This window comes from Tamandua tetradactyla, chromosome 1 (genome assembly GCF_023851605.1).
Source record: "Tamandua tetradactyla isolate mTamTet1 chromosome 1, mTamTet1.pri, whole genome shotgun sequence".
NCBI lineage: Eukaryota > Metazoa > Chordata > Mammalia > Pilosa > Myrmecophagidae > Tamandua > Tamandua tetradactyla.
In genome coordinates, this window is record NC_135327.1 from 60,714,182 (window position 1) to 60,738,743 (window position 24,562).

At 46.9% G+C, this 24,562-nt stretch overlaps 1 protein-coding gene across 1 annotated transcript; it reads right to left on the reverse strand.

Moving 5' to 3' along the window:
• Nucleotides 1-240: 240 nt before the first annotated feature.
• Nucleotides 241-17,237, reverse strand: YTHDF1 (YTH N6-methyladenosine RNA binding protein F1). The gene is given in 6 exon segments (XM_077117451.1): nucleotides 241-1,585; nucleotides 5,554-6,966; nucleotides 6,968-7,075; nucleotides 15,656-15,735; nucleotides 16,889-16,913; nucleotides 17,137-17,237. Coding segments are annotated over 6 exon segments (1,680 nt in total). The 5' UTR covers nucleotides 17,164-17,237; the 3' UTR covers nucleotides 241-1,558.
• Nucleotides 17,238-24,562: the final 7,325 nt, after the last annotated feature.

The window sequence follows — 24,562 nt, forward strand, 5'->3', positions numbered from 1 at the left end:
TTTCCTCTCTCTTTTTAACCAAATATAATGAGAGCTAAGTGAAGTTACAATAGAGCACAGAGGGTCTTAAAAGACTACTGGCCATTCTCCCCCCAAAAAAGCATTCCACCAAAGCCAAGAGAATGGAATGTTCAGATGCTGAGAAACAGACTCAGGTTTTTAAATAGCAACTCCTTTTACAGGCCTTACAATTAAAAAAGTTACTATGCAATAAGGTTAAAGAATAAAATGACACCAAACTTGCTAAATAGGTATTGTTTATTAAGGCTTGTATTCTCCTAGAGGAAAAGTTATCTGTTGTTGTCCATTACTCCACACAGGCTCAGAGCAAGTGACACGTTCTAAATACAAGTCTAAATAATACAGTTTAAACTGAATCAGAGGGTCTTTTGGAGTCCGTAGTTTTCCTCAGACACCTGCTGTGGGTGTTGGCGGGGGGGGGGGGGCACCCTCGACAGTGGACACGTGCGGGCTGTGTGCCAGGCAGCAGGCGTGAGCACCATTTTCATGCTGAAACGCAAACTCCAGGCGGTGGTGAGTTCGTCAATGGTTCCCTCATTCCACTAACACAGGACAGCAAATTCAGTTTTTACATTTTGTTTTGCTTTTTTTTTACCCATTCAACAGGAAAAAAAATTGAACATAACCATCAAATGTGCACATTGGCGGTATCATCCATCACACTGCCTAGCGGTTCCTACATTTAAAGCTTAGCTTATTGGTATAAAAATCTAAGATGGTATTAGGGTTTGCAAGTGAAGAAAAAAAGGAAAATTAAAAATAAGCTGCAAAAAATGAAGAACACCTGAACACAGAACCAGATTTAAAATGTTTCCAAAGCCTCTGCATATGAATCCCCTCATTATCTAGCTGTGTCAAAGCTCAGAGCTTTGACGGCAAATGCCGGCATTGGCCCCGCCGGTGGGAAGGGGCAGGGGATTCAAGAACCGTTTTCACCAAAATTTAAAAATTAAAATTTATCTGTCTAGAAGAAAAATCAAATGGGCATTTTAGATAAACACAGATAATAAAAATGGCAAACCAGCTGACCAAGGTGATCTTGAACCTTTTGATTTCAGTATTTTGAAGAGCAGCATTTTCACAGAAAACTTGAAATGACTACACAATTCATGGTTTCTTAAATGTGTGCTAAAGCGAAAAGGGGGCAAGAAATAAGAAGGCATATAGAGATAGCAAATGGCTGAATACAAGAATAAGAACATAATTTCTGCCAAAATTAAAAATAATCTTTGGGATGTGTTAAGCTTTTTGTTTTTAAGGATATTTATATTTTGCATTAGGTCAGTCTGAATGATAAGCTGACAAAAAATAATAACCTTTATTAGTGAGTTCTACAGTATTATAACACACAGAAAAACGCAAATGAATGCCGATCCATTGGGGCAAAATTAAACTGCAGAGAACTAAGAGACGCGACACTTCAGCCCCCTGCACAGGCGACACATGGCGCTGGCACTGGACGACAGCACCAAGCGCACATTTTTAAACTTTGTTTTTCAAAGTCTAACAATAAAACATGTAAGAAACTGACTTATTCTTATTGTTTGTTTCGATTCTGTCGTTCCTGTAAAAGAAAAAGAAAGAAACTTTAGCACGGAGTAAGTGGCACAGACGAATTCCCTCAAAAGTGACCAGTGCCGCTGGCCAGCGCCTGATACCCCATGGACACACCTGAGTGCCCGCTGTGGAGCTGCAGGCCCAGTCATGCCCAGGCTTCGGCCTCACCCACCCACGGCCACCCTGCCGCCTTTGCACCCACTCCCTCCCAAAGACTGGAACTTTTAACAGCTTTTTCTTTCAGCAGAAAATCTCCAACCATTACAACCCCACAGGGCCTGCTTGCCGGGAGCTTGAAATCCCTGCCACAAGCTTTTCAAACCCTATCCTACATGGAAGTGACATGCTGATGGAGAAGCCCTTTATAAATGTAAAACCACTTGTGTGCGGAGGAAAGAACTGACATGTACTGGGCAGTGACTCGTGCTAGGTACGATGGGAGCTGCTTTGTTCTATCGCACCTCACTTAAACCCACAAGAGCCCTGCGGAGTAATGAAGTCTGTTCGACTGGCTAGATTGTGAGCACCTGTGAGGCGAAGAGTGGCCTGTGGACTCAGGTCTGTCTGGACCGTACTCCTTCCCTCACCCCGTGCCTCTGCGACACTCAGGAAACCGTGGCCTCCATCAGCGCAAGGTACCTCCAGCCAGGCTGATTTCCTAATAGAACATTCTCTCTTCCAGAGTAAGTCTGACAGGGAAGGATGGGCTCCACCTTTGAGTCTTTTTCCACATTTGCCCAACTAGCTTTAGCAGGCAGTATCTAGAAGCTACCTGGTCACTTCCTCAGTGGTGGCACCTAGATTCAGTCCAGACGGGAGACACCCACTCCAAAGAGCACCCAGTTACCGTGTACCACCCTCCCTGACACTGCCATTTTCATCCCTGCCCCCCTTTTTATTAAAATGCAAACTAGTAAATGGCTGTGAAAGGAGCTTATCTATGAACTACACCCAGTAATACCCACAGAGATTGGATTACACTTCAAGTTTAACTTAAGTAACAAGTTGAGTCTTTCTCTTTTGCTAATAAAACATAGTAAACCTATTCGTATACTGCAAGGTCTCTAGCTCATCATTCACAGCATAAACATCCAACCTGGCTGCTCCTTGGAAACACCAGATGCTGTTTACATCAGATTACCTGCCTTTAAAAAGCTGGAGTATATGTGGATTACAAACTAGGTGCACAGCCCCTAGTCCAGTTAACATTTCCTCTCGACCTTGAGCTCTCAAGATGGGAAAATTAAGAAACTTTTTATTTTGCATTCTCTTAAATAAATCCCAGGTATCCATCTTTCCATAGAGCCAATGCCAACATCTCCTCAGAGGTGAAATGGCTCCTCTTAAAGCAGGTCAGGGTAAACACTTTCTTCAACTACTACAATGACTACAAGGCTCCTTTTAATATTTTTTAATATTAAAATACTTTTACTCATAAAATTCCTAGCATCAAAAAAAAAAGGCGTCAGAAGTGCAGTTTTCCTTTGGGATTCCAGCACATGCTTGTTCTCGATGGCACCCTGTCTCTCCCAGAACCCAAGTTCAAAAGCGCTCCTGCTCAGAGGCTGGAGAAGAACAATTCACTCACACCTTCACTGTCATACACACGCCCAGCGAATGACTTCACAGAGTAAAAACAAGCAAACAAACAAAAAACAGCTCGTCAAATCTAGGACCTAGCCAGATACAATGTCCATAAAAGTTAGAGCTTTTCTCAGAAATCACTGTTTTAAAATTTAAAGTTGAGGTACAAGTACAGTAATCCTACAAAATGTTGAGTATACTTTACTTTCTGAATATTAAGGTTTTAAAAACTCTAGTCGTTTCAAAGCACTGGCTTCTAACTCTAGAATGATAAACACAAGGTGGGTCTTGGCCACATGTCCTGGAACTCTCAAGCGCAGCGGCCTGGGCAGCCTATCGCATGGAGAGTTACAACAGGGAGTCATTACAGTTCACTTTATTCCTAAGAAGAACTGGAAGTATCCGGAAAACTAGAGCAACAGAGTATTAGAAATTCAAAGTCCCACTCTAAACCAGCCACGGCTCTGACTTCTGAGCAATCTGAGTGCCCCTTCTGATAATCCCTGGGCCCAGCGCTTCCCCCATTTTGGCCAGGCAGGATCCAGGTGCTGGTGCTGCCAGTCTGGGACCACATGCATTCCGTCACACATCTGAAACATACCTGAAATTCTACCAGGACATTCATAGCTAGGGGTTCTTGCATGTCAGTTTCAAAAACATGAATTAGTGCCAGGTAGTACACAGGGCCAACAACTTTCCGGCAGCCTGGCTAACAATGAGGATAGGGGAAGGGGCTCACCTGAGCAGCCCACTGAGTGGGAAGGGCAGCCCCAAGCACGCAGTGGGCCTGAGGGGTCACATCATACTTGGCATGAGACCATTTCAGAACACCCAACAAACAAGTAGCATAGTGTTTCTTAGCAGTCGTCAGAATGTGAGTTTTAAAATACGAGAATTTTAAAAACACCAGCCAGATTACAGGTAAGAATTTATCCCCAACCTTCAGCACCTGGAGGACTATATTATTATTATTTTGGATGTTTTATGGCAGGGGTCACATTTCATTCTTTTTTGATATGAGTACCCCATTACTGCAGCACCACTTGTTGAATTTTTGTTTGGTTGGTTTTTAGTTTGGTTTTTTGGGGGGAATGCATTGGGCCGGGAATAAAATCCGGGTCTCCGGCATGGCAGGAGAGAATTCTACCACTGAACTACCCTTGCACCTCACAAGTGTTAGAGTATTTAAAAAAATAAACTATACATACAAAAAGCTAAGTGCTGGTTTAAAGACTGCTGAGGAATCAAGTTACTTTAGTAATTATCCCTATAAAAGCATCAAGTCAATATTTTATTGTACCTAAAAAAGCTGAAATGCAGAATTTTAGTAACTGTAAATAAATAATGGTTCCTTCTCTTCTCAAGAGTGAAATTATTTTTCAAAGTTTTGCAAACCATGAGTTCTTTATAATTTTAAAAAATTGTTATTACTATACATCCCAATTTACATGTTTTTCTACCAAAAGGCACCTGGAGTTCACGAAGAAAGTAATACTTCTTTTCTTTTTTTAATATGGAGGACTGATAAAGGATGAAAAACCCATGTATAATCAAAAGACGTTTCATGAAATTAGAAGCTCTGGGGACAGTCTCTTAAACTAACTGAGCTTTATGGCAGAGGATCACACCGTCCCATTCTGGGGCCCGATGTGTGCATCGGAGCACCAGCCTTCCAAAGAGTAGAACAGTCCCTTGGGATCAAAATCTCCAGTGACTCTAACCAGGCCCCACAAATATAATAGGAAACAAGAACTAGCACAGACACCCAGCTAAAAGCTTTTCACTATTGGCTCTAAACATACATTTATCATTATAAAATATCTAGACTCTAACCCCTCAATTTTCTTATTATTTTAAAACTTGTACATCTCCTCCCCCCAGTCCCCCCAATTCTCTTCACTACCTAGACAAAGTAAGTTTAAGTTTCCAAAACTCCAAGACACTGGGTGATAAACAGAACAAGAAGGAAACTACCTCCAGGCCACAGTATCCCAACTGCCAAAAGCAGAGCCCTGGGAAGCCTTTATAACAAAAGCTGTCCACCGTGATCCCAATTTTATTTCTTAAAAATGTAAAAAAAAAAAAAGATCAGAAGTCACAGAGTAATTTCCATACAAATGTCACCAGTGGTCACTCCTGGTGACCAGGCTCAGAAAAAGCCCAGGAAAGGTGACCCTGGGACCTCTGCACTGCTCCCAGCTGAGGCAGATGAGAGCCACCAGTCACTGCAGCCCAATTCAGGGCCCAGAAGCCCTTTCCCTGGAGCGGCTGGACCACATCTGCACACTGCCGACATTTTTGTGCTTAGGGACATTTTGTTCCAAATAGGAACATATTGCCGTCTGGGCAACCACAATGCCTCACCTCTTGAGAAGGTCTGGATCCACTCACCTTGCGCACCACCTCCTCCTCCTCCTGGCGCTTCTCGTAGTGGGAGAAGTCATCAAAGATGGAGGTCGTGTGCTTGTAGGAGGCGATGATCTTCAGCACTTGCTTGGCCTTTTCAAGGGGCACCTCTTGGGTGTCGCGGGAGTTTGTGACCGGCTTGTTGTCATTGTTCTCCAGTCGGATGTGCCGGAGCTGGTTGTTGGGCACATCCTTGACAAAAACCCACTGGACGTCAAACTTTCCCTTCCACTTGTCCTGAGACCAGACCCCTGCACTGGTGCCATAGTCCACTGGAGACTTCATCTCGGCCACGCCACAGAAATGCCCACTCCCGTTGACGCTGAAAAGCAGGTAGACAGGCCCCTTGCCGTTCAAGGAGCGGAAAGCACTGTCCAGGCGCTTGTTGCCATGCTCCGTGCTGCACCAGATGGAATACTTGATGGACCGGTGGATATCATCCTCGGAGTAGCTCTTGATTATGAACACACGTCCGTGCTTGAGATTCCAATCAAAATCTTTAGGATTATAGCTATGGGCAGCTTTCAGTTTTTCAAGAACAGGGTGGGAGTCTACGCTCGGGGCAGAGTTAGGCTGAGGGTTTCCAGTAGAGTTACTATCATTGCTGCTACCTCCGCTCTGCCCAAAAGCTGCGTTTCTGTTGCGAGGGGCTACCCAGCGGGTTTGGGGTGGCTGCTGAGGGTTCTGATACTGTGGCTGGGCCAGAGGAGGTGGCTGAGCTGTCACGGGCTGGACAATCTGTTGTGGCAGTGGGGCAGACTGGGGAGGCGGGGTCGGCTGAGGAGCTGGGGCCTTTGTCACAGGACCCTTGTTATCCCAGGTGCCAATGTCCATGTTATGTTTTATAGGTGGTGGGGGCAAAGCACCTCCAATCACAGGCCCACTTTTTGCTTTCATTTTAGGCTGTAGCTTTGCAGGTTTGCTGGCAATGGCAGCCCAAGAGGTTGGTTTTGAAACTGGTATGTTTACGTTTGTTCCACCATTCCCAGAAAGAACACCAGTCACTGCCACACTGTTAACCACTGACCCCACTGTCTTGACTGCAGATGTCGTGACATCCCCGATCTTCAGGCCTACCATGCCCTGCTCCAGGCTGTTCATTCCGGGGGCCTTGTTGAGAGTGTCATTGTGGAAGCCTGTCTGTCCATCAACAATTGTGCCGCCCAGGGAGCTGGGTGGGTAAGTGTAGCTGCTTCCATAAGCTGAACTCTGAGTCTGCTGCCCTTGCGATCCACTCGTTCCCCATGCCGAGAAGGCAGGATTTTCGGGGAAAAAATTAAACCTATGCTGGTAGATGTTGTTTCCCAGACCCCCAGGCTGCCCAAAAACAGCATCATGCATAAAATGATGGTCTCCGTTGCTGAGCTGTCCATAGGTGGTGAGGTATGGAATGGGGGGGGTCCCCGCCGGTAGACCACGGTGCTTCATTGAGGGAGTAAGGAAATCCGATGGACGGCGGGTAATAACTAGACAGGTAGGGGTCAGTCATCGAGGGATAGCTGTTACTCTGTGAAAACAGAAACACAAGAGTGAGGCCACTTCCATAAAACTGAAAAGACCATTTAAAATGACGGTCACCTATTGCTTTGTTCTGTTTAAGCACAGATTGATTAGAACAAGATTGGACAGTATTGGGTTCTTGCTTCTAAAAGGAAAGCTAAGAGAACAAAGTGAAGATGAAGAGAAATTTAAAAAGAACACAATCTAGCTTGTGATCTCAAAACACAAAGCACCAAGTATAACGATCTGAATTCAAATAGGCAACTAACAAATGAAGCAGGCCTCCCGAGAACTGGTATGCAGTAATCTACCTAGCAGAACCTTGAATGAGATCAAGCAGTGATCCACTTAGTAAGGAATGAAAAATCCCTGTCCTACCAGCATTCGATGACCACAAATGCTGGCAGCTCGTCAGTACAAGGAAAACCCAACAGCTTTACAGAGCAGTGAGATGCCTCTAGGCAGACCAGGACACTCAAGGCCCGGGCCCAGGCTGCTGGGGTCAAGGGGACTGCAAGCCCATCGAGTCCCCCATGGCCCCTGGGGCCTTGGCGCAGTGTGGACCCTGCCAGACATCCTTTCTCACACCTCTGCCCTCAAGAGTCCTCCCCACCCTCTTCAAGGGCTGTCTCAGAGGCCTCTTCCATCTCCACGTCACCTTTTATGACAGTCTCCCACCTCTACGTGTGAGGCTTCCCTCACATCCCCATGGTTTCCTGGGTATATCCTTGGGGCTCTGAGTGCATCTGGCAGCAGAGGGCAGTGGGCCACTCCAGCTCCTCAGCATAAGCAAGTGTCCTAGGTAGGAGGGGAGGAGGGGGGCCTCTGACTCTGTTTGGGCTCCATCTTCATGATGATCACCTTACTGGAGGCACGCCTGGGTGACAGCCAGAACCTCAGAGAGGGGTATAGGCTGTAACACGAGGCAGCAGATGTGGCAGGGAAAGCCCATGCTTCGGTCCCTCAGCTTAGGGCTTTCTGAAAAGCTGTCCAGGGCGCAGGTTTAGGCCTGGGGATTCTGGTAAGGCAGTCTCCCTGGAGACCCTCATCTAAAAGTCTGGTTGGAATTGGACCCTCCCACCCCCACAGCACTGAGGCAGGAAGAAGTATCAGGGGAGGGACCATCAGAGGTGAGAAGGTCTCTGCCAGGAGGGTCTGGTGTCAGCGGAAATGCCATCAGAAAACAGCGGCGACTGGGAGGTCAGAGTAGAGCCCCCAACCTGGAACACTTGCTTTCTTATTTCCCATCCCCAAGTAACTAGACACAGCTGTACATCAAGAAAGCACTGGTGGTCTCTCTTTCTTCTTCAAGTGGAAAGCTCTGCTGCCCTAGGCCCTTGTCTAGGACAACCAGGGTAACTCTCTGGACTCCTTCCTGGAGACCCGTGAAAGGGCTCCCACCTGTTCTTCTGCGTGTCCAACCTTGAACAACTCAAACCCCAGGCCAAGGCCAGAGCATGAGGCCAGCAGGCCGGGCAGACATCAGCCACCTGGCTGCTGGTCTCCACTGCCACCTCCTGCTTCTCCAGTCCCATCCACAGGACTCTTGAAATCATATTTCTTTCTCTGATTTCCTTCCTGCTGGTTGTTCCATCTGTCAACAAAATATTCCAGAATCATCTTTTAAAATGCAATAACTGCTTCCCCATAATAAAAATCATTGAGATTCTCAGGGGGAAAAAAAAGACAAATGGGACACTACTGACGTTCTCTACAAGCACAGGAATAGGGAATAACTCTCTTCCCACTGAAAGAACTTCCTGTGCTTCCAGCTCTGCTACTGTCATCTCTCCCTCAAACTGGCTCTGCCCAACTCGTGTGCTCCAGCCTTGGATAGTAGAGGGAAGTCCAGGAAGCTGGGCAGCTAGGGGACAGTCCTTCCACAGGGGGCTGGCCTCCTCCCTCCCATCCACAGACACGCTCTTCTCAGCAGTCCTGTGACCACACGCCCACAGCCTCCCTCTCACAGAAGTGTGGTGATGAAAAGACCTGACCCACTGGCCACCTGGTATCCTGATCCATCAGCTACAGACTCGACAGAAGCTACAGAAAGCGGAACTCAACAAAATAGACCCCAAGGGACCAACACCATTAACAGTCCTAACTTATGTAACATTCAGTCCCAACCAAGGATCTAACAGGACACGAGACCGCACATTTCATTCTGGGCACTCCATGACCCTCAAAGTCCATCTGGAATATCATCACTAAACGGACAAGCCTGACACACAGGTTGTGCAGGCACAAGCAACAACATATTTACCACCCTGCCCCTGCTTAGGAAGACGATTCTCACCTGCTTCCCAGGTGAAGGGTGATTCACCCACCCAGCGCTGCCCAAACACCTCATCTTGTCACATGGGCTCAAGTAAAACTTAACAAGAAGTTCCCAAATAATGCCGAGGATTCCTGTTCCCTCATGACCCTACTTCTAAGACCCTATCTAGCTAACTCTCCCTTACAAAACCATAGCATGGGTTTAATCAGGAGTGTGCCCACACTGAGGAAAAACAAGGCTGTGAGGTGTCTGGGAAAGGGAGAAGTAGTCGGGTGGGCCATAAACTCCTCTGGACCCTCTTTCTTATTTATCAAGTGGGGATAAATATGAAGTCGGCAATGATACAGCTTCAAGTTGACCGAAAACTTGCTGAGTTGTTCATTCCAGTGTCCTTTCACGGGCACTTAAATTCACACAACAAAAGGAAAACAAGATTCCTAGTTTTTAGTTCCCAGATAAAACTAAGTTGTAGTTGTACAGTTTCTGGAAAACAAAGCAGCAGGCACACCAACTGCTGTCCCACTGTCCCATTCTGAAGCTATGCTGCCAGCCCTCTTGCTTCTACCATACCCCTGCAGGCTCCTTCTCAGCTCAGGTCCCAGCACTGAGCAGCTGACTATAAATATAAGGTCAAAATGGAACTTTAAGTCAGCTCTGTCAACAGCTCCCAAAGCTCCTATCTGCAAATGGGAAAGGTTGTATTTGTATGGTACCACAATAACAACAAACAAAAAACCTACTTCCCCTGCTTAGCAGGCTACAAGGGCAAGCTACATGACAGGGCCCTCAATTCCATTTCCACTGCAATCCTAAGAACCCATGTTCTAGTACCATCTGAGAGAGTATATTCTCTTCAAAATTCCAAAGTAAAGCAGCAAATTAATTTGCAAGATGAGATGAAATAACCCCTCTATATGTGGGGAGGTTATTTCTCCCCACATTCTTTTCATACAAGCTAAAACGTACGCTATAGTTTCACAATTCCTTCCTCCCCTCCCACAAAGGAAGGGAAGCTGCTCCTGACCAGTCTGCAATACAAGGTGCCAACTGTCCTGACCTACGTTTACATGGAACCAAAACTATACTTGCTCTGTGTGGACTGAGATGCACTCTCCACACACACAGAAAATGCACATTCTTGGCCACTTGTGAAACATGCTATAAGCCCCTTTCAGGACCTAGATGGACTGTGAAAAATGAGCCCTGCCTCTGCCTTCTATGGTCATGCCCAAGTGGCTGGCTGCTACTCATTAGGAAGTGCTCTCAAGACAAGAGGCTTTGCAATTGAATCATTCCTCAGCCTTGTGCAGCTCCAAGCAACACCAAATAAGCAATCTTATAAGCTGTGAAATCCAAAGTTATGAACAGGAAAGCACAGTTGTAAGGGATAGGCATATAAACTAAAGTTATGGAAGCAAACCCCAAGCTTTCTATCAGTTCATGCGTAGCTCTGCCTTTTTTAGAGCAAGAATATTTCTGTTCTAGCAGAGAAGCAACGTAGAGCTCCTCTTAAGGACAACACAGGTAAAACACTGACCCTGCTACTTCCAGCTCTAAAGATGACCAGCTCTCCTCAAAGATGCCAATGGCTTTCACATCTGGGACATTCTGGTTAGCGCCTGTGGACTGAATGAGGACCTCAAGAAGGAGATGCCAACACCATTTCAAGGCAAAATTTGAGTCTACTGACTTAAGAAACTGCACCATAAACTTTGTACTCTTAAGGCTCCTCCTAGTGACTATGTCAAAAATGACAGTAAGGGGTTCATTTCCTGGTGCATGTCCATGCAAAAAAAAAAAAAAAAAAGTCGGTAAGGAGGTTGGAGAGCCAAAACAAAGAAAGAAATTTAAAATCATCAGTGACTATTTTTCTTTGAATTAAGAACAGGAATTCGCCATACTTCTCAATTTCTTTTTATTAGAGAAGTTGTGGGTTTAGACAATCATCATGCATAAAATATTTATTCAAATTTAACCACATTAAGGGAAAAACAAATTCTCACTCTAAACGATCAGACCATTTAAATTGAAGCTGAAACCTTCCATCTCCAGTTTTACGAAACTCCAAAATTACTCAAATACTTTGTTACACAAACAATAAAGTGATTCAGCCATCAGCTAAGGGGGAAACAGAAGAAGCCAGCAAAGAAGCCCAAGTTAAAAGGGCATTTCAGGAGTGGGTCGAGGAGTGTTTCCTTTAATAATAATAATAATAATAACTTCAATAAACTGTGTAAATGGAAAAACAGTGACAAAGTGACAGGCACCCATTCACATGAAACCACAGGGTGGCCCAGGGCCAAGGGCAGGCCCAGCACCATGGTCAGGCCCAACAGCGGGTCCCATGGGTCCTCAGTAGGAACCCGAGGAGGTGCGGTAATAAAAATAACCCAACCCCCAAACTATTAGGCTGGAAGGTTTCATATTTGTTTTCAAAGCTGTTCTTTATGAGGCTGTTCTTTATGCCCCCCTCAGCTGGGTGACACAGTAAGTAGAGACAGGAGTTTCTGCATTAGTTCCATGCCTCAAATATGCTTATAGCTTTGAGAAATTTGCCAGCAATAATTATGCTAAAATTCAACTGTAACTTTCCAGTAGCATTTCTGGTAAAGCAATTGCGGTGATGAATTCCTAGTAAGTGTATGTTTACGGAAGCTTCCATTTTGTAGAGATCTACAAATGCCCATAATGAATAAGGGTCTCTCTTCTGACCTTGCGGATCTTCCTGGGCCAGCCAGGGCCACAGCGCACACCTGCAGGCACTGTGCCCCTGCCCTCCTGGCTTGGAATTTCCTGGCCTAAGGTACCACAGACGGCCTGATAAAGCATGCATCTATGTAGACTGGCTTATGTGCTGCTGGGTGAAACAGTCCAAAACAATAACTCTAATGTAAATCTTGGGTAACATGGTAAGTTCAACTTTCAAGATGAACTTTTCTATTTTTAAACTGAAATATCACTCAGGGTCAGAAGCTTCTTGAAGAAAAGCATACAGGTACAAATGTCAACCTATCTACATAAAGGAACATTTGAGGGATGGCATACACAAGGGGCTTAAAGAGATGCCACACTGAGAGCCTCACAACATTCTAAAATCTGAAAACAAATACCCATCTCTAGATTTCAAGTCTCTAAATCCACTCTTCTTAAAGTAGAGAATTTGATTAGCAGTGTGGCTTTCTAGAGATCAGAACAAACCAATTACCACCACTTGAACTTTGAAACTCTGAGAGGAACTTTTGAATCGTCTGTCTTTCCTAACCTTTCAGAAAACAAGAGATCCAAGAAACCAGGAAGTTCCTGGGCAGGCCAAGCATCCACCACCCACGTGGAGACAGCACTTTCCCTTCCCAGCTGGTCCTAGAAGCTTACTGACATGCATCTCAAGCCTCAGAACAGAAAGGGGGTGCAGAAAGGAGGTTGGAGCTTCTATTTCAGGAGGCTAGGAAACTAGAAAGGAAAATTGAAAACACACACACAGCACTCTGAGGCCTTTGCAAGTAAAGACCACCTATGGGAACCAGCCCCCTTATGGTGCATAAGGAGTTAAACCATGTTTAAAGTAATATTAAGCGTCTCCATCAAAATGATTAAAAATCAAAAGGGTTGTACTAACAACAAAACAAGGACTCTCAATGTTAAAATCTTATATACATTACAGAAGACAATGAGATGCTTCAAAATAGCCGATTTTAAAAACAAAAAATTTTCTTGAAGTTTGAAGAAATCTACTTGCGAGGAACAAGTGCCTTCTTTACCTTCTCATTTTCCTGCAGCATAACTGCAAAATAAATTTTGAAAAAGGTAGCTTGTCTATAAATCTATATGCACTACCTTACAAAAAATGTAAAAGGCACGCTCTTAAATAATATTCAAATTACCCCAGGCTTTAAGGTTTCACAAGACAGAGAACCTTAGTGACTTCCAAGTGGCTACCGTGCCCTATCTGTTTTCTAGAGTACTGTAGGCATGATGGGTATGTTCACTCTCACAAATGATGTGATGGTTCATGGGTGGGTACATATATGGATAGAAATGTACAGTTTAAATATGTGCAGTTTATTACATACCAGTAACACCTCCACAAAGCTGTTAAAGCACACACACTCGCCCCCCGAGGTTCCATCTACTCCCTGTACCTCCCACCCAGGGCTGGCTTTCAGCATGACAGTCCCGAAGGGAACCTGAGCCTACCTGTGGAGGCAGGCAGAGAAAGAAGGACAGCAGCACATCAGGGAACATCGCCTTCCATCAAGTCCACGTTATACCAGATCAACTCCTGTCTGTACCTCTACTCCACACCCACCTCCAGGAGCTGCCAGCCCTGTGGCTCCAGAGGCCTCTGACCAGGTCGGAGCCTTATCTTCCCATCTGGCTTAGGCACCCTTGTGAGGGCTTGCCCACAGACCCCTGCTGGGTCTGCCTGCTTGAGCAGTCCTCTGGCTCTCCCCTAGGCCTGCCTCGGCCAGCAACCTACCAAGCTTGCCTGCCTGTGCGGCTTCTGGACATTCCTATCCCACCCCCAGCCTTGAGGGTCCACATGAAATGGGCCTCTTAAAAAAACAAAACAAAATCATGCAGTCTCTAAACACACTAACAAGAACAGTGAATATACTGCTATCGGCCACACCAGCTGGCTTCTCCAACTTATTCACTGGTGACTAACTGGACAGGCAACACAGCAGATCCTTTATCTGAGAGCTGGGGAACCAAATGTATGAGTTTTTCTAAATCATAGAAAATGACTTTTCTGAAGAAAAGTCAAACTCTAGACATAATAACAATTCCCAAATAACTCGATGCCAAAATAGTCTAAGGAGCATCTAGGAAAACCATATAATGGTTCCATCTTAAGTAATGAGCAACCCATTACAAGACAAAAAGGAGGCACTGCTCAAAACTTGAGAGAAAAACACCCAGATGATCAATCAGGAGGCCTTGGCTCTGCCACAGCTGGGCTCTATGATCTTAAGCAAACCATCTAACCTCTCTGGCCCTCAGTTCTTCATCTGTAAAAATAAAGGAACCAGAAAAAAAATGATGAATTAAGAGCTCTGCCATGTTACATGCTATCAACATTCTATATTAGTAGATAATTCTGGAAAATTTGTTATCAAGGTATTTACTCTTAAGTAATGTGCTGATCAGTAAACTTATTGAAAAATGCACTAAAGGAAGAAGGAGCCATTTCAAGGGCCTTCACTGGTAGCAAAATTCATGGAAGGGTCTATCCCAAAGGTGAAACTGAGCTGTGATGACACTGGTGAAAATAATCTATTCCATTTTTAAAGAGATCCACCCAAATAACACAAAAGCTCCTAGTCGATAAAAATGTTTTTCAAGTATGGTAAAACAACAAGACCCTCCTTGGTTAAATCTGGGTACACAATACTCCTATAGCATTAAAAAATCATGAGAGAAAATAAGAAAATAAGACACTCAAAAAAAAAGTCCATTAAACTTCTTAGACCCAGCCAAAACCCCAACACTGGGAGCAGCTCAGTTCTGTTCTGCAATACCACTGCAGGCAGGGGACGATGGATCCACAAAAGGAGAGAAGTCAGATGCAGCCTCTGGACAGGGTCTCTCAGACCCTTAGCTGTGACTTGCTGAGTGCAGGAGGAAGGGGATGAAGAAATGTTCTAAGCTGCTTCAGAGGAAGGTAGAAAAGCAGGACCATAGGTGGACTAGTTTCATTCACCCACAGGGAAGAGGCAAAGCCTGGTTTTATTCTAAAGCAATGCACCTGATACACTGCAAAAGCAGCAGGCATTAGGGCTACTGTATCAGGTGCTGTCTCAGCACTTCACACACACCATCTGATGTCATCTTCCCAACAGTTACTACTACCTCCAACTTACAGAAAAGGAAACTGAGGAACAGAGTGGGTTAGATCCTTCTGAGGCTACACAATAAGTCATGGGTGGTGTCTGGCTCCAAAGCCCAGTTTTTAACCATTCTACTAGACTACAATTCCAACCACCCAGAGCTAAAAAGAACCCACTAAAAGCTTCAGAGAGCTAAGCACGACTCAACTCTTTACCAAAGGCAGATCACTGACCCACAAACACCGCACCAACTAAACTTCTGTTTGCATCCCAGGCCCCGAGACCACCATCTTCATTTCACCTATGACCCACGAGGCAAGTTTTCAGAGCAAAAATTTTCATTAACTTTTGTTATTTCGAGTGCTTTAAAATCTGCTTCTCTGTTGTTTAGAATAAGAAAATAAAAACTATAGCAGTAAAGGTGAATTACAAACTTCAATTTCAAACAAATATAAAAGATAAATTAACAAAACAAACTTACCTGATTTGACTGTCCAGAAAGGTAGGGCTCAAAGTCATTGTCGTGAACTGTATCCTTCTGATGCAATGAACCATTTTGTACTAGAACAAGAAATTGCAAAATATTACCTTTAAATTTTAAATAATTATATTTAAATATGGAAATTAAAGGAAGTAAAGTCTATTCCCATTAATCTCTAGAAGAAATACTTTTATTCTTAAATGTATGTAATCCATGTGGAACTGATGTTTATGTAACTCAGAAAAGCAATGCAGAACTTTCAATAATCAAGTTTGCATTTCTGATAAAAATTTAATCATAATTTGGAAGACGCTGAAAAAATATAAGTACAAACGATACAATGCAAGGAAACCATAACCAGGTTTTGGTGAAAACAGTCTAAACATAGTCTATGTTTATTTGCCAAACAAAGAACAGGCTCTCCCTAAGAGAAACAGTTCATGTGGGTAAGAGTATCAGGCTGCTTTTAATGCACTGTAGTTGGGAAAGGGGTTGTAACTGAATGTTTCTGAAGTTCATTATTATTTGGCTTCTAACTTATTTTCCACTGTTACAATGCTCACCCAGAAAAGGAAAGCAAAGGTAAATAAAGTGCTGGAATTTTTCCAGTCTCAAAACACGATGAACCATATTTGGTTACACCCCAGTAACACACATACTGGTGGGAAAAAGTCTCGAAAGGAAACAAGAAGTGTCACTTACTGGTTCTCACAGAGCAAGTTTTGGGGGTTTATCCCAAACCAGAACATCACTAGAGAATGTAACACGCTTAGAAAACAACGGCTGTAACCTCCCTGGGCCTGGAAGCCAGCTGACAAAGCCAATACCAGGTAAGGGGAAGGATTGGCTGTCTGGCAGTCTCCCTACAGCGAGCCTGAACGCCTGGGGCTGAGGACAGGCCGGCAGCTCAGCCCTACAGCTCCCTTCGGGTCCTTCGTCTGCCCCCAACCGATTAATGATCTTACTGTGGGGGAAGGACTGAAATGACTGCACAACTCACGTAATTATTCCTCCTTGAAAAACCCTGCCTTCAACCTATCCAACCTCCTCAAGCATCACAAAACCTAAACTTCTATCACTACCGAGCTGATCAAGAAAAAAAGTTTCCGGTTCCCGGCACAGCTACCTAAAACCGTTTCTTCCCCCATATGGTCCAGTCCTTCCTTCGGTGCGCGCTCCTGCTTCCTCCTCTACTCCAAAGCCTCCAAAGGACAGTCCGGTAACTTTTCCTACCTTTATTATCTTGTCCTTTTGTTCTCTGCATTGTCGCAGGCCGGGACGTGCGAGCAGACAGAACCCCAGGGAAAAAGGGAAATAAAAAAGTTATTCACGAGAAAACCCTGCCTTGGAGGCGGCGCAGCCTGGCGGGGCAGCGCGCCCAGCCCGGAACGCGCTCGCGGGTCACGCGCGAGCCCGGGAGGCCCCGGCCCCCGCGACCCCGACCCCACGGCCCCAACTCGCGACCGCGGCCGGCCCGCTACCTGGGGGTCCACGCTGGTGGCCGACATGCTTCATGAACAGCCCGGCGCAGCGCGGGGCCGAAGCGCCCCCAGCTCGGGCCTCCCCGCGAGGCCGGGCCCTGGCGCCGGGCCTGTCACTCCGCGCTCGCGTGGCCCCGGGCCCGCCGCTCCTGTCCCGGACTGCGGCGACGGCAGCGGCGACTGCTCAGATGCACTGGCCGCGGCCACCGGCGGCAGGCGAGGCGCGACGGCCCGGCCGTGACGCGGACGCACCGAGGGGGCGCTGACTCCAATGGCGGCGGCGGCGGCGGCAGCAGCGGCGGCAGCGGCGGAGACGATGCTGTGTGGACGTCAGCGCGCGCGCGAAGCAGGCCGGGAGCGCCCCCGTCGGCCGCGGCGCGCCGCAACTGCGCGCTACCGCGCTGCGAGATGTATTTCGCGCCCCAGTCCCCTTCTCGCGCGAGGGGGCGGGGAGAGGGCGGGCGAGCCGGGAAGTCACGTGGGGAGATGCGGGCTGCCTGGCAGGGCCAGGCTGAACGCGGACGGGTGGGTGGGTCGCGGCGCCATCTGTGCACCTGTTGCTCAGCCTCCCTCGCGCCTCCAGCTCACAGTAGCGACTTAAATAACAAGGGTGGCAGCCATTCTGCATTCAGCGCTAGGGTCTGCCAGACACCGTAAGAACGCTGACGTGCGTTAGGTGCTTTTTTATGAGTCCCAGATAACCCTGTTGTGATGCCCAAGATCTGAAGAAACGGAGCCCTCGTCTAAGACTATGAGATAGTGAGTGTGGCACCATTTACTGTCTTTCTGTCCCCTGAAACTGGTCCCCCAAGCCGTCCCTTACCGACTGCAACTAACGGGGCTGCTGCTGGGTGCCCTGAACGTTCGCAGACTCTCCAGCTCTAAGTCCCCTTTGGCATACTGCCGGCCAGGCTATAGAGTGCCCCGTTCTTCTGGTGCTTTCCTCCTGGGATTTGTAAGTGGCCTGGTCTTCAGCCGCAGCTGTCCTTCTGGGGGGAACCCTGCAGGTCTATTCCCCGAGAGTGGGCTTCGCACTCTCTGCTAGATCTCCAAGGGATTCGACTTATAACCAGTTGGCACATGAGATTCTCGGCCCATGGACAGGATATAGACTGCAGCTTGCTCCTGGCTTGTGGCTTTTGTTTAAGGATGGACAGCCGGTTCTCGGCTCCAGCGTCCAGAAGAGAGCCCACTTCACAGTCAAGGCCCCAGCCTGGATGCATCTCCAACCTACCACTCCACCATGGCATCTCCCTCTTTGGCTCTGGGATGTGCCCTGGATCTGGGTCCTGTCCTTGCGGAACTTGCCTCAGAGATCCTCACACTGAAGGAGAGTGACATGGGCAAGGCCTGGAATGCCGGCTCAGGGTGGGGTGTCAGGCAGACACCCCAGGACCAGGTGGAAGGCAGAGCAGCAGTGCTGCTGGGAGCCAGTGTGGGACCACGAAGGCAGGCCCAGAGCCGGGGCTGGCATGGCTGCAAGGGCACCTGACACCTCTCACCTCCGTGGGAGGAGGTGGCGGCTGTGGGGGGGACTGTGGGCCACAGATGCAACCATTGCAGTAAGTTCACACCAGCTCTCCTGGATCCCTGCCTGTCAGAAAATGGGAAAGGCAGCTGGCAACATTTTTCATGGCACAGAACTGGGAGCGATGTCACAGGCCCCAGAGGATGCGTCTGCCGGGACCTTGATATGCTTGGACCGTGGGCGACTGGTGCCAAGATGAGATCTGTGCAGCTGGGGAGGGGCCCAAAACTGAGCAGTGTGTGTCCAAAATAGTGGCTGGCGTGGTGGGTCCTGTGGTTTTGCTGTGGTTGCCAGCATGGGTACTGAGAGGCAGGAGATGGATGGAAACCCGCCCCCACCTACAATAATCACATATTAAATTCTTCCAAAGAATTGGTCTTTATTGCTCGAATATCAGGCTTTATCCCATTGCAGTCTCTACCCAGGAAACTATTACTCCATCTTGCACATAGGGAAATGGAGGCTCAGAAAATGGGTGCCTTGCCCAAGGTCAAGTTGGGGGGGTTCTCCCTAATCGCTGGCTGCCTTCCTGAAACCCTCTCCTCTGTGCTTCCTTGTGGGGCTGCTTCCTCCTTGATAGAATCCTTCTCCTATTCTCGGGGCTCCTCCTGCCCCCCAACCCCAGAAATAACCTTGACAAGGTGTAGGTTGAAGTGCATCTCCCCAAAAGATGTGTAAGAATCTTCACCCCAACGTGTGAATTGGACCTCGTTTGGACATAGGCTGTTTGAAGAGTGAGTAGTTAAGGCGACCTCACTGGGTTGGGGGGCCTCATTTAATGTGACTGGGCTGACCTAAGGAACAATGGGGCTGTTGTCTGTCCCCAGGTCCAGGGGTGACCACTACACCTTTGTAATTTCCCATATTAGGAGCATCTTTTCTTCTTCAGGGTAGGCCCACGAGCTCCTGTGTTGGGAGAGGGCGGCCTGTGACAGCCACACCTATAACGCCATCTTGGTGATTAGGGGGGTGGGGCCTGAAGCCTGAGATCCCTGAGCTCTGCGAGGGTAAGGGGCGGTCATCCATCGCGCCTGTGTAAGAACACCCCATATGAACTCAGGGCGTGCGAAACACCTACGAGGGTCCTCAGCTGCTGGTATGTCCCACTGTGCCAGGATGGTGCCACAGAGAGGACAAAGCTGCTTGCGTTTGAGATGCTCCTAGGTCTCACACTGCAGGTCTCTTCTTTTGGCTGCTCCCTACTGGGATCCTTTTACTCTCATAAAACTGTAATAGCTAGTATTGCGCTTCCTGTGAGTTCTGTGAGTCCTTCTAGTGAATTATCGAACCCAGTGGGGTGCTGGGAACCCCCGAATTTGTTGCCAGTAGTGCAAAGCCATTGATAACCCAGGAACCCCAAAACTGGCTGGTGTTTGCTGTTGGTGTCAGGAACTGCTGTGGAAACTGTAGTTGTTTTTGCAGAACCTTTAAGGCTGGTGTCCCCATAAGAAGGGAGAACTGGGCGCAGACAGAAAGATCCAGTGCAGAGGCGGTGAGGATGGGGAGGGAACGAAGGTCGAGGTCAGATGCATGCACCCACCAGGACGAGGCCCGGTGATCTTCCCTCCCGCTTTTGGATGCTGCTCTCCAGGACAACGGGGCGGGGCGGGGGGGGGGTTGTTCTCAGCCACTGGGGTTTGTGGGACCTTGTTACAGCAACCACAGGAAAGTAAATGATGAGGCCCTACGATTTCAGTACTTCCCAGTTTATACCCCGCTGATCATTCCTTCCACGCGTGCTGGCTGGGCCCCTTTGGGTGCTGGGTGCAGCAGGGTATAAGCCCCCTGGGGCCACTGGAACAAATCCCCACAAATGTGGGCATTAAAAGCACAGACATTTCCTTGCTCCCAGTTCTGGAGGCCCCAACTCCAGGAGTGGCTCCCTCCTTGCCTCTCTCTGGGCTTCTGAGGTTCCCTGGGTCTGGGCCTCCATCTCCACATGGCCTTCTCCCCCAGTGTGGCCTGTGCTCTCACTGGATCTAGGCTGGGGGGTGGGGCATGGCTGAGCATCACTGTGGCTTCCGGGGCCTGGCCACACTGCGGGGGGTGGAGATACCCCGTCACCTGGCCCCAGGTGGGCACCTCCAACTCCCGGAGCTGTGGCAGGGCCAGTACATAATTGCTGGGACGCAGTGGAAAATGAAAAGAGCAGGGAAAAGTCTCTCCTTTCTTCTGCGACTCTCTCCACCTTTCATGGGGTTTTTGTTTGATATTGTGATTCCTCGGGCAGGGGAAACTCGCCAGGGAGTGGATCCCCTCAGTGTCCACACCGGGCCTCACAGGGGCTGAGGGGGCAGCGGGCCTGGTGGGTCAGAGGAGCCATCCTGGGGAAAGGGAGCGAGCCGGAACTGCGGGCAAGAGTCACAACACAGGATCAAAGATGAAATAGTGGAGGGTCTCACCACGGCCACATGGGCTTTGCACCCCAAACAAAGCCTACCTGAGACGGGGTCGCAGCCCAGGCCCAGCACCTTGCAGTCAAACAGGAGCTCATTTGTACCCTGCAGGTATGCAGCTTTGGGGCGGACTCTCTCTCAGGTGGTGGGTGCCGATGCTGAGCTTGGCCCATCACTCGGAGGGTGTGGAGCCTGGATTGAGGACAGTCTCATTCAACCCAATGGGTTTTTTGTGTTTGTTTTTAGAGCAGTTGCAGGTTTGCAGAAAGCCATGCAGCAAATATCGATTGCCCATATTACCCCACCCCCACCACCGTTTTCTCTGTTATTAGCACTTTGCGTTACTGTGGTGCATGTGCTTTGGTGGATGATTATATTTATATAATATAATGACTGACCAAAGTAAAATCTACAGTTTACATAAGGATTCACTCCTCTGGGTTGTTCAGCTGTTTGGGTTTTTAATTTTTTTTTTTTTTTTTTTTACATGGGCAGGCCCCGGGAATTGAACCCCGGTTCTCTGGCATGGCAGGCGAGCATTTTTGCCTGCTGAGCCACCATGGCCCGCCTGGATTTTTTAATTTTTTTGTAGTGATAACATAGATACAGCATAAACTTCCCCATTTTCCCAGCTGCTTCTGAACATTAGAGAGCAAGTCCAGGGATCTTGGCCAGCTCTGCCACCTAAATATCATAGGGTCTTCCTTCTGTGAGCCTGGTCCCAGCTGGCCTAGGGGCTCTCACCTGAAACACCCAGCGGCTGCCCTCGGGTCTCTACCTACCCCCTCCCCCAGTGATGGCGCCTTTTACCAGCAGGATTTAATTGCTACAGACTCATAGTGACTCCAGTTGTGAAGGCGAGCCCTCGGAGGCACTGAAACATGACTATTAAGTTTAAAACTTCACATAGGGGTTGAATGAGAAACTATAAATAAAGGTGCTTGGAATATGCCTGGAGGAGACATACTAGAAGAGCTGCAGAGAACAGGCCCACCGTGGTTTCCACCTCTTCATTTTAAAAAAGTACAGCCTCCTGCTATTAAACAAACAGGAAACTATAAATGTAGGAGAGGATGTAGAGAAACTGGGACACTTATGCACTGCTGGTGGGAATGTATAAGGGTACAGCTACTATGGAAGACTGCTTGGCGATTCCTTAGGAAACTAAAAATATCAAGTTGCCCTGTGACCCAGCAATAGCACTACTTGGTATATACCCAGAAGAGCTGAAAGCAATAACACAGACATTTGCACACCAATGTTCATAGCAGCATCATTCATAATCGCCAAAAGATGGAAACAAACTAAATGTCCATCAACAGAGACCGGATCAACAAAATTTGATGGAATATTATGCAGCAGTAAGACAAAATGACGTCCTGAAGCACATGACAAGATGGATGAGCCTTGAGGACATAATGCTGAATGAAATTAGCCAGACACAAAAGGAGAGATACTGTATGATTCCACTTTTATGACCAACATAAAGGTATCAACAGAGACTTATAATATATAATACAGGGGACTTAGAGATACATAGAAACTAGAGATGGGTGAACTGTTAGCTAATGAGGTTGAACTCCAATGTAAGGAAATAGAAAGGAGTGAAGGTGATTTTCTAGTGGGTCTAGAAGTAATATTATCATAGTGAAGAGAAACAAAATTGAAAGGGGTTTTATAGACCTACATGTCCCACCGACTCACACTAGAAATATGAGTGAGTTCTCGTAAGAATTACTTCAAAGATATGATTCTTGTACAAAGAGTGTTTAAGTCCAGGGTACAGGGGGGGAACTGCTATTGCATGCTATGAGCTATGTTCAGAAGGAAACTATCAGCACTACCACAGCAACAGCAGAGGTAAATAATGAGATGAGGGACAAGAGTTAAAAGGAGGTTTAGATTTCCTGTTTGGCAAGGGTGTGTTGATTGGTATTCTGTCTCTTGGGAAAAATGAAATTATCTAAAATTGAGAATATTGATGGAGTGTGGACTTTGGGCCTTCAACATGATGCCCAATGAATGCAGGTGGCTGAAGAATGCACTGATGGAGAAGTATATTGGCGAATGATGATATATACTTATGAATGAAGGTTGTGCTGCTACAAAAAGGAAGAATGTCGTGAGGCATGCAACGATGTGAATGAACATGTGGGATATTTGGTGAGACAGAGTAAGTCAGAAACAAAAAAACAACAATGGTATGGTCACCTTTAGAAAATGCTTATAAGAAAACAGGGGCCTAGACTGTAAGCTTTTAGAGCAGACGCATTAAGTCCAGAGTGGTGATTATTATTTCTAGATTTCGAGAGGCTGTTATATATATATAACCTGGTATTTAGAGATAAGAACAAAGTCGAACAGGTTGGGGTTAAAGTAATTCAGAACATAGGGTTAAGAAAGACAGTGTCTATATTTTAGAACCACACATACTCTGAGACTAATGGAAGAAAGGTTTATTTGATCTAGAACTGAAATCTTCTGTAGTGCATAATCTAATTCAACCTCTCTGTACAGCTTATTTGAACAATTGAAACACAGGAAGCACAGAATAAGAAAGAGGTACTTTAATCCTGTATAAATTATTGTAATGCCTGGAAACATCCTAGAGTATATTAAGCAGATAATCTAAAAGTATTGGCAAAGTCCCCTGAGGAAGGGGAGAAATAATATGGAACTATTAAACCTTACCAGGGAATCTCCTAATACTGTGTCAAACTTTAGGGATACCCAGGTCAATGGGCCATGCCTTACTCTCATAAAGCTTATGTAAGTAGTGGAGAAGCTTCAAGTACCTATAGACATGTCGAAGAGTTACTTCTGGGGGACCTCTGTTGTTGCTCAGATGTGGCCTCAGTCTCTCTAAGCCCAACTCTGCAAGTGAAATCATTGCCCTCCCCTCTATGTGGGACATGACATCCAGGGGTGAGAGTCTCCCTGGCGACGTGGGAGAGGACTCCCAGGGATGAATCCAGACCTGGCACCCTGGGATCAAGAACTCCATCCTGACCAAAAGGGGGAGAAGAAGTGTAGTTAATAAAGTATCAGTGGCAGAAAGAGTTCAAGTAGAGTCGAGAGGTGTGCTGGTTTGAAAGGATGTATGGATCCTAGAAAAGCCATGTTTTAATCAAAATCCCATTTTGTAAAGGCAGAATAATCCCTATTCAATACTGTATGTTTGAAACTGTAATCAGATCATCTCCCTGGAGATGTGATTTAATCAAGAGTGGTTGTTAAGCTGGATTAGGTGACGACATGTCTTGACCTATTTGGGTGGGTCTTGATAAGTTTCTGGAGTCCTATAAAAAAGGAAACATTCTGGAGAATGAAGGAGATTTGAAGAGAGCAGAGAATGCTGCAGCACCACGAAGCAGAGAGTCCACGAGCCAGTGACCTTTGGAGATGAAGAAGAAAAATGCCTCCCGGGGAGCTTGATGAAACAGGAAGCCAAGAGAGAAATCTAGCAGATGAAGCCATGTTTGCCATGTGCCTTTTCAGCCGA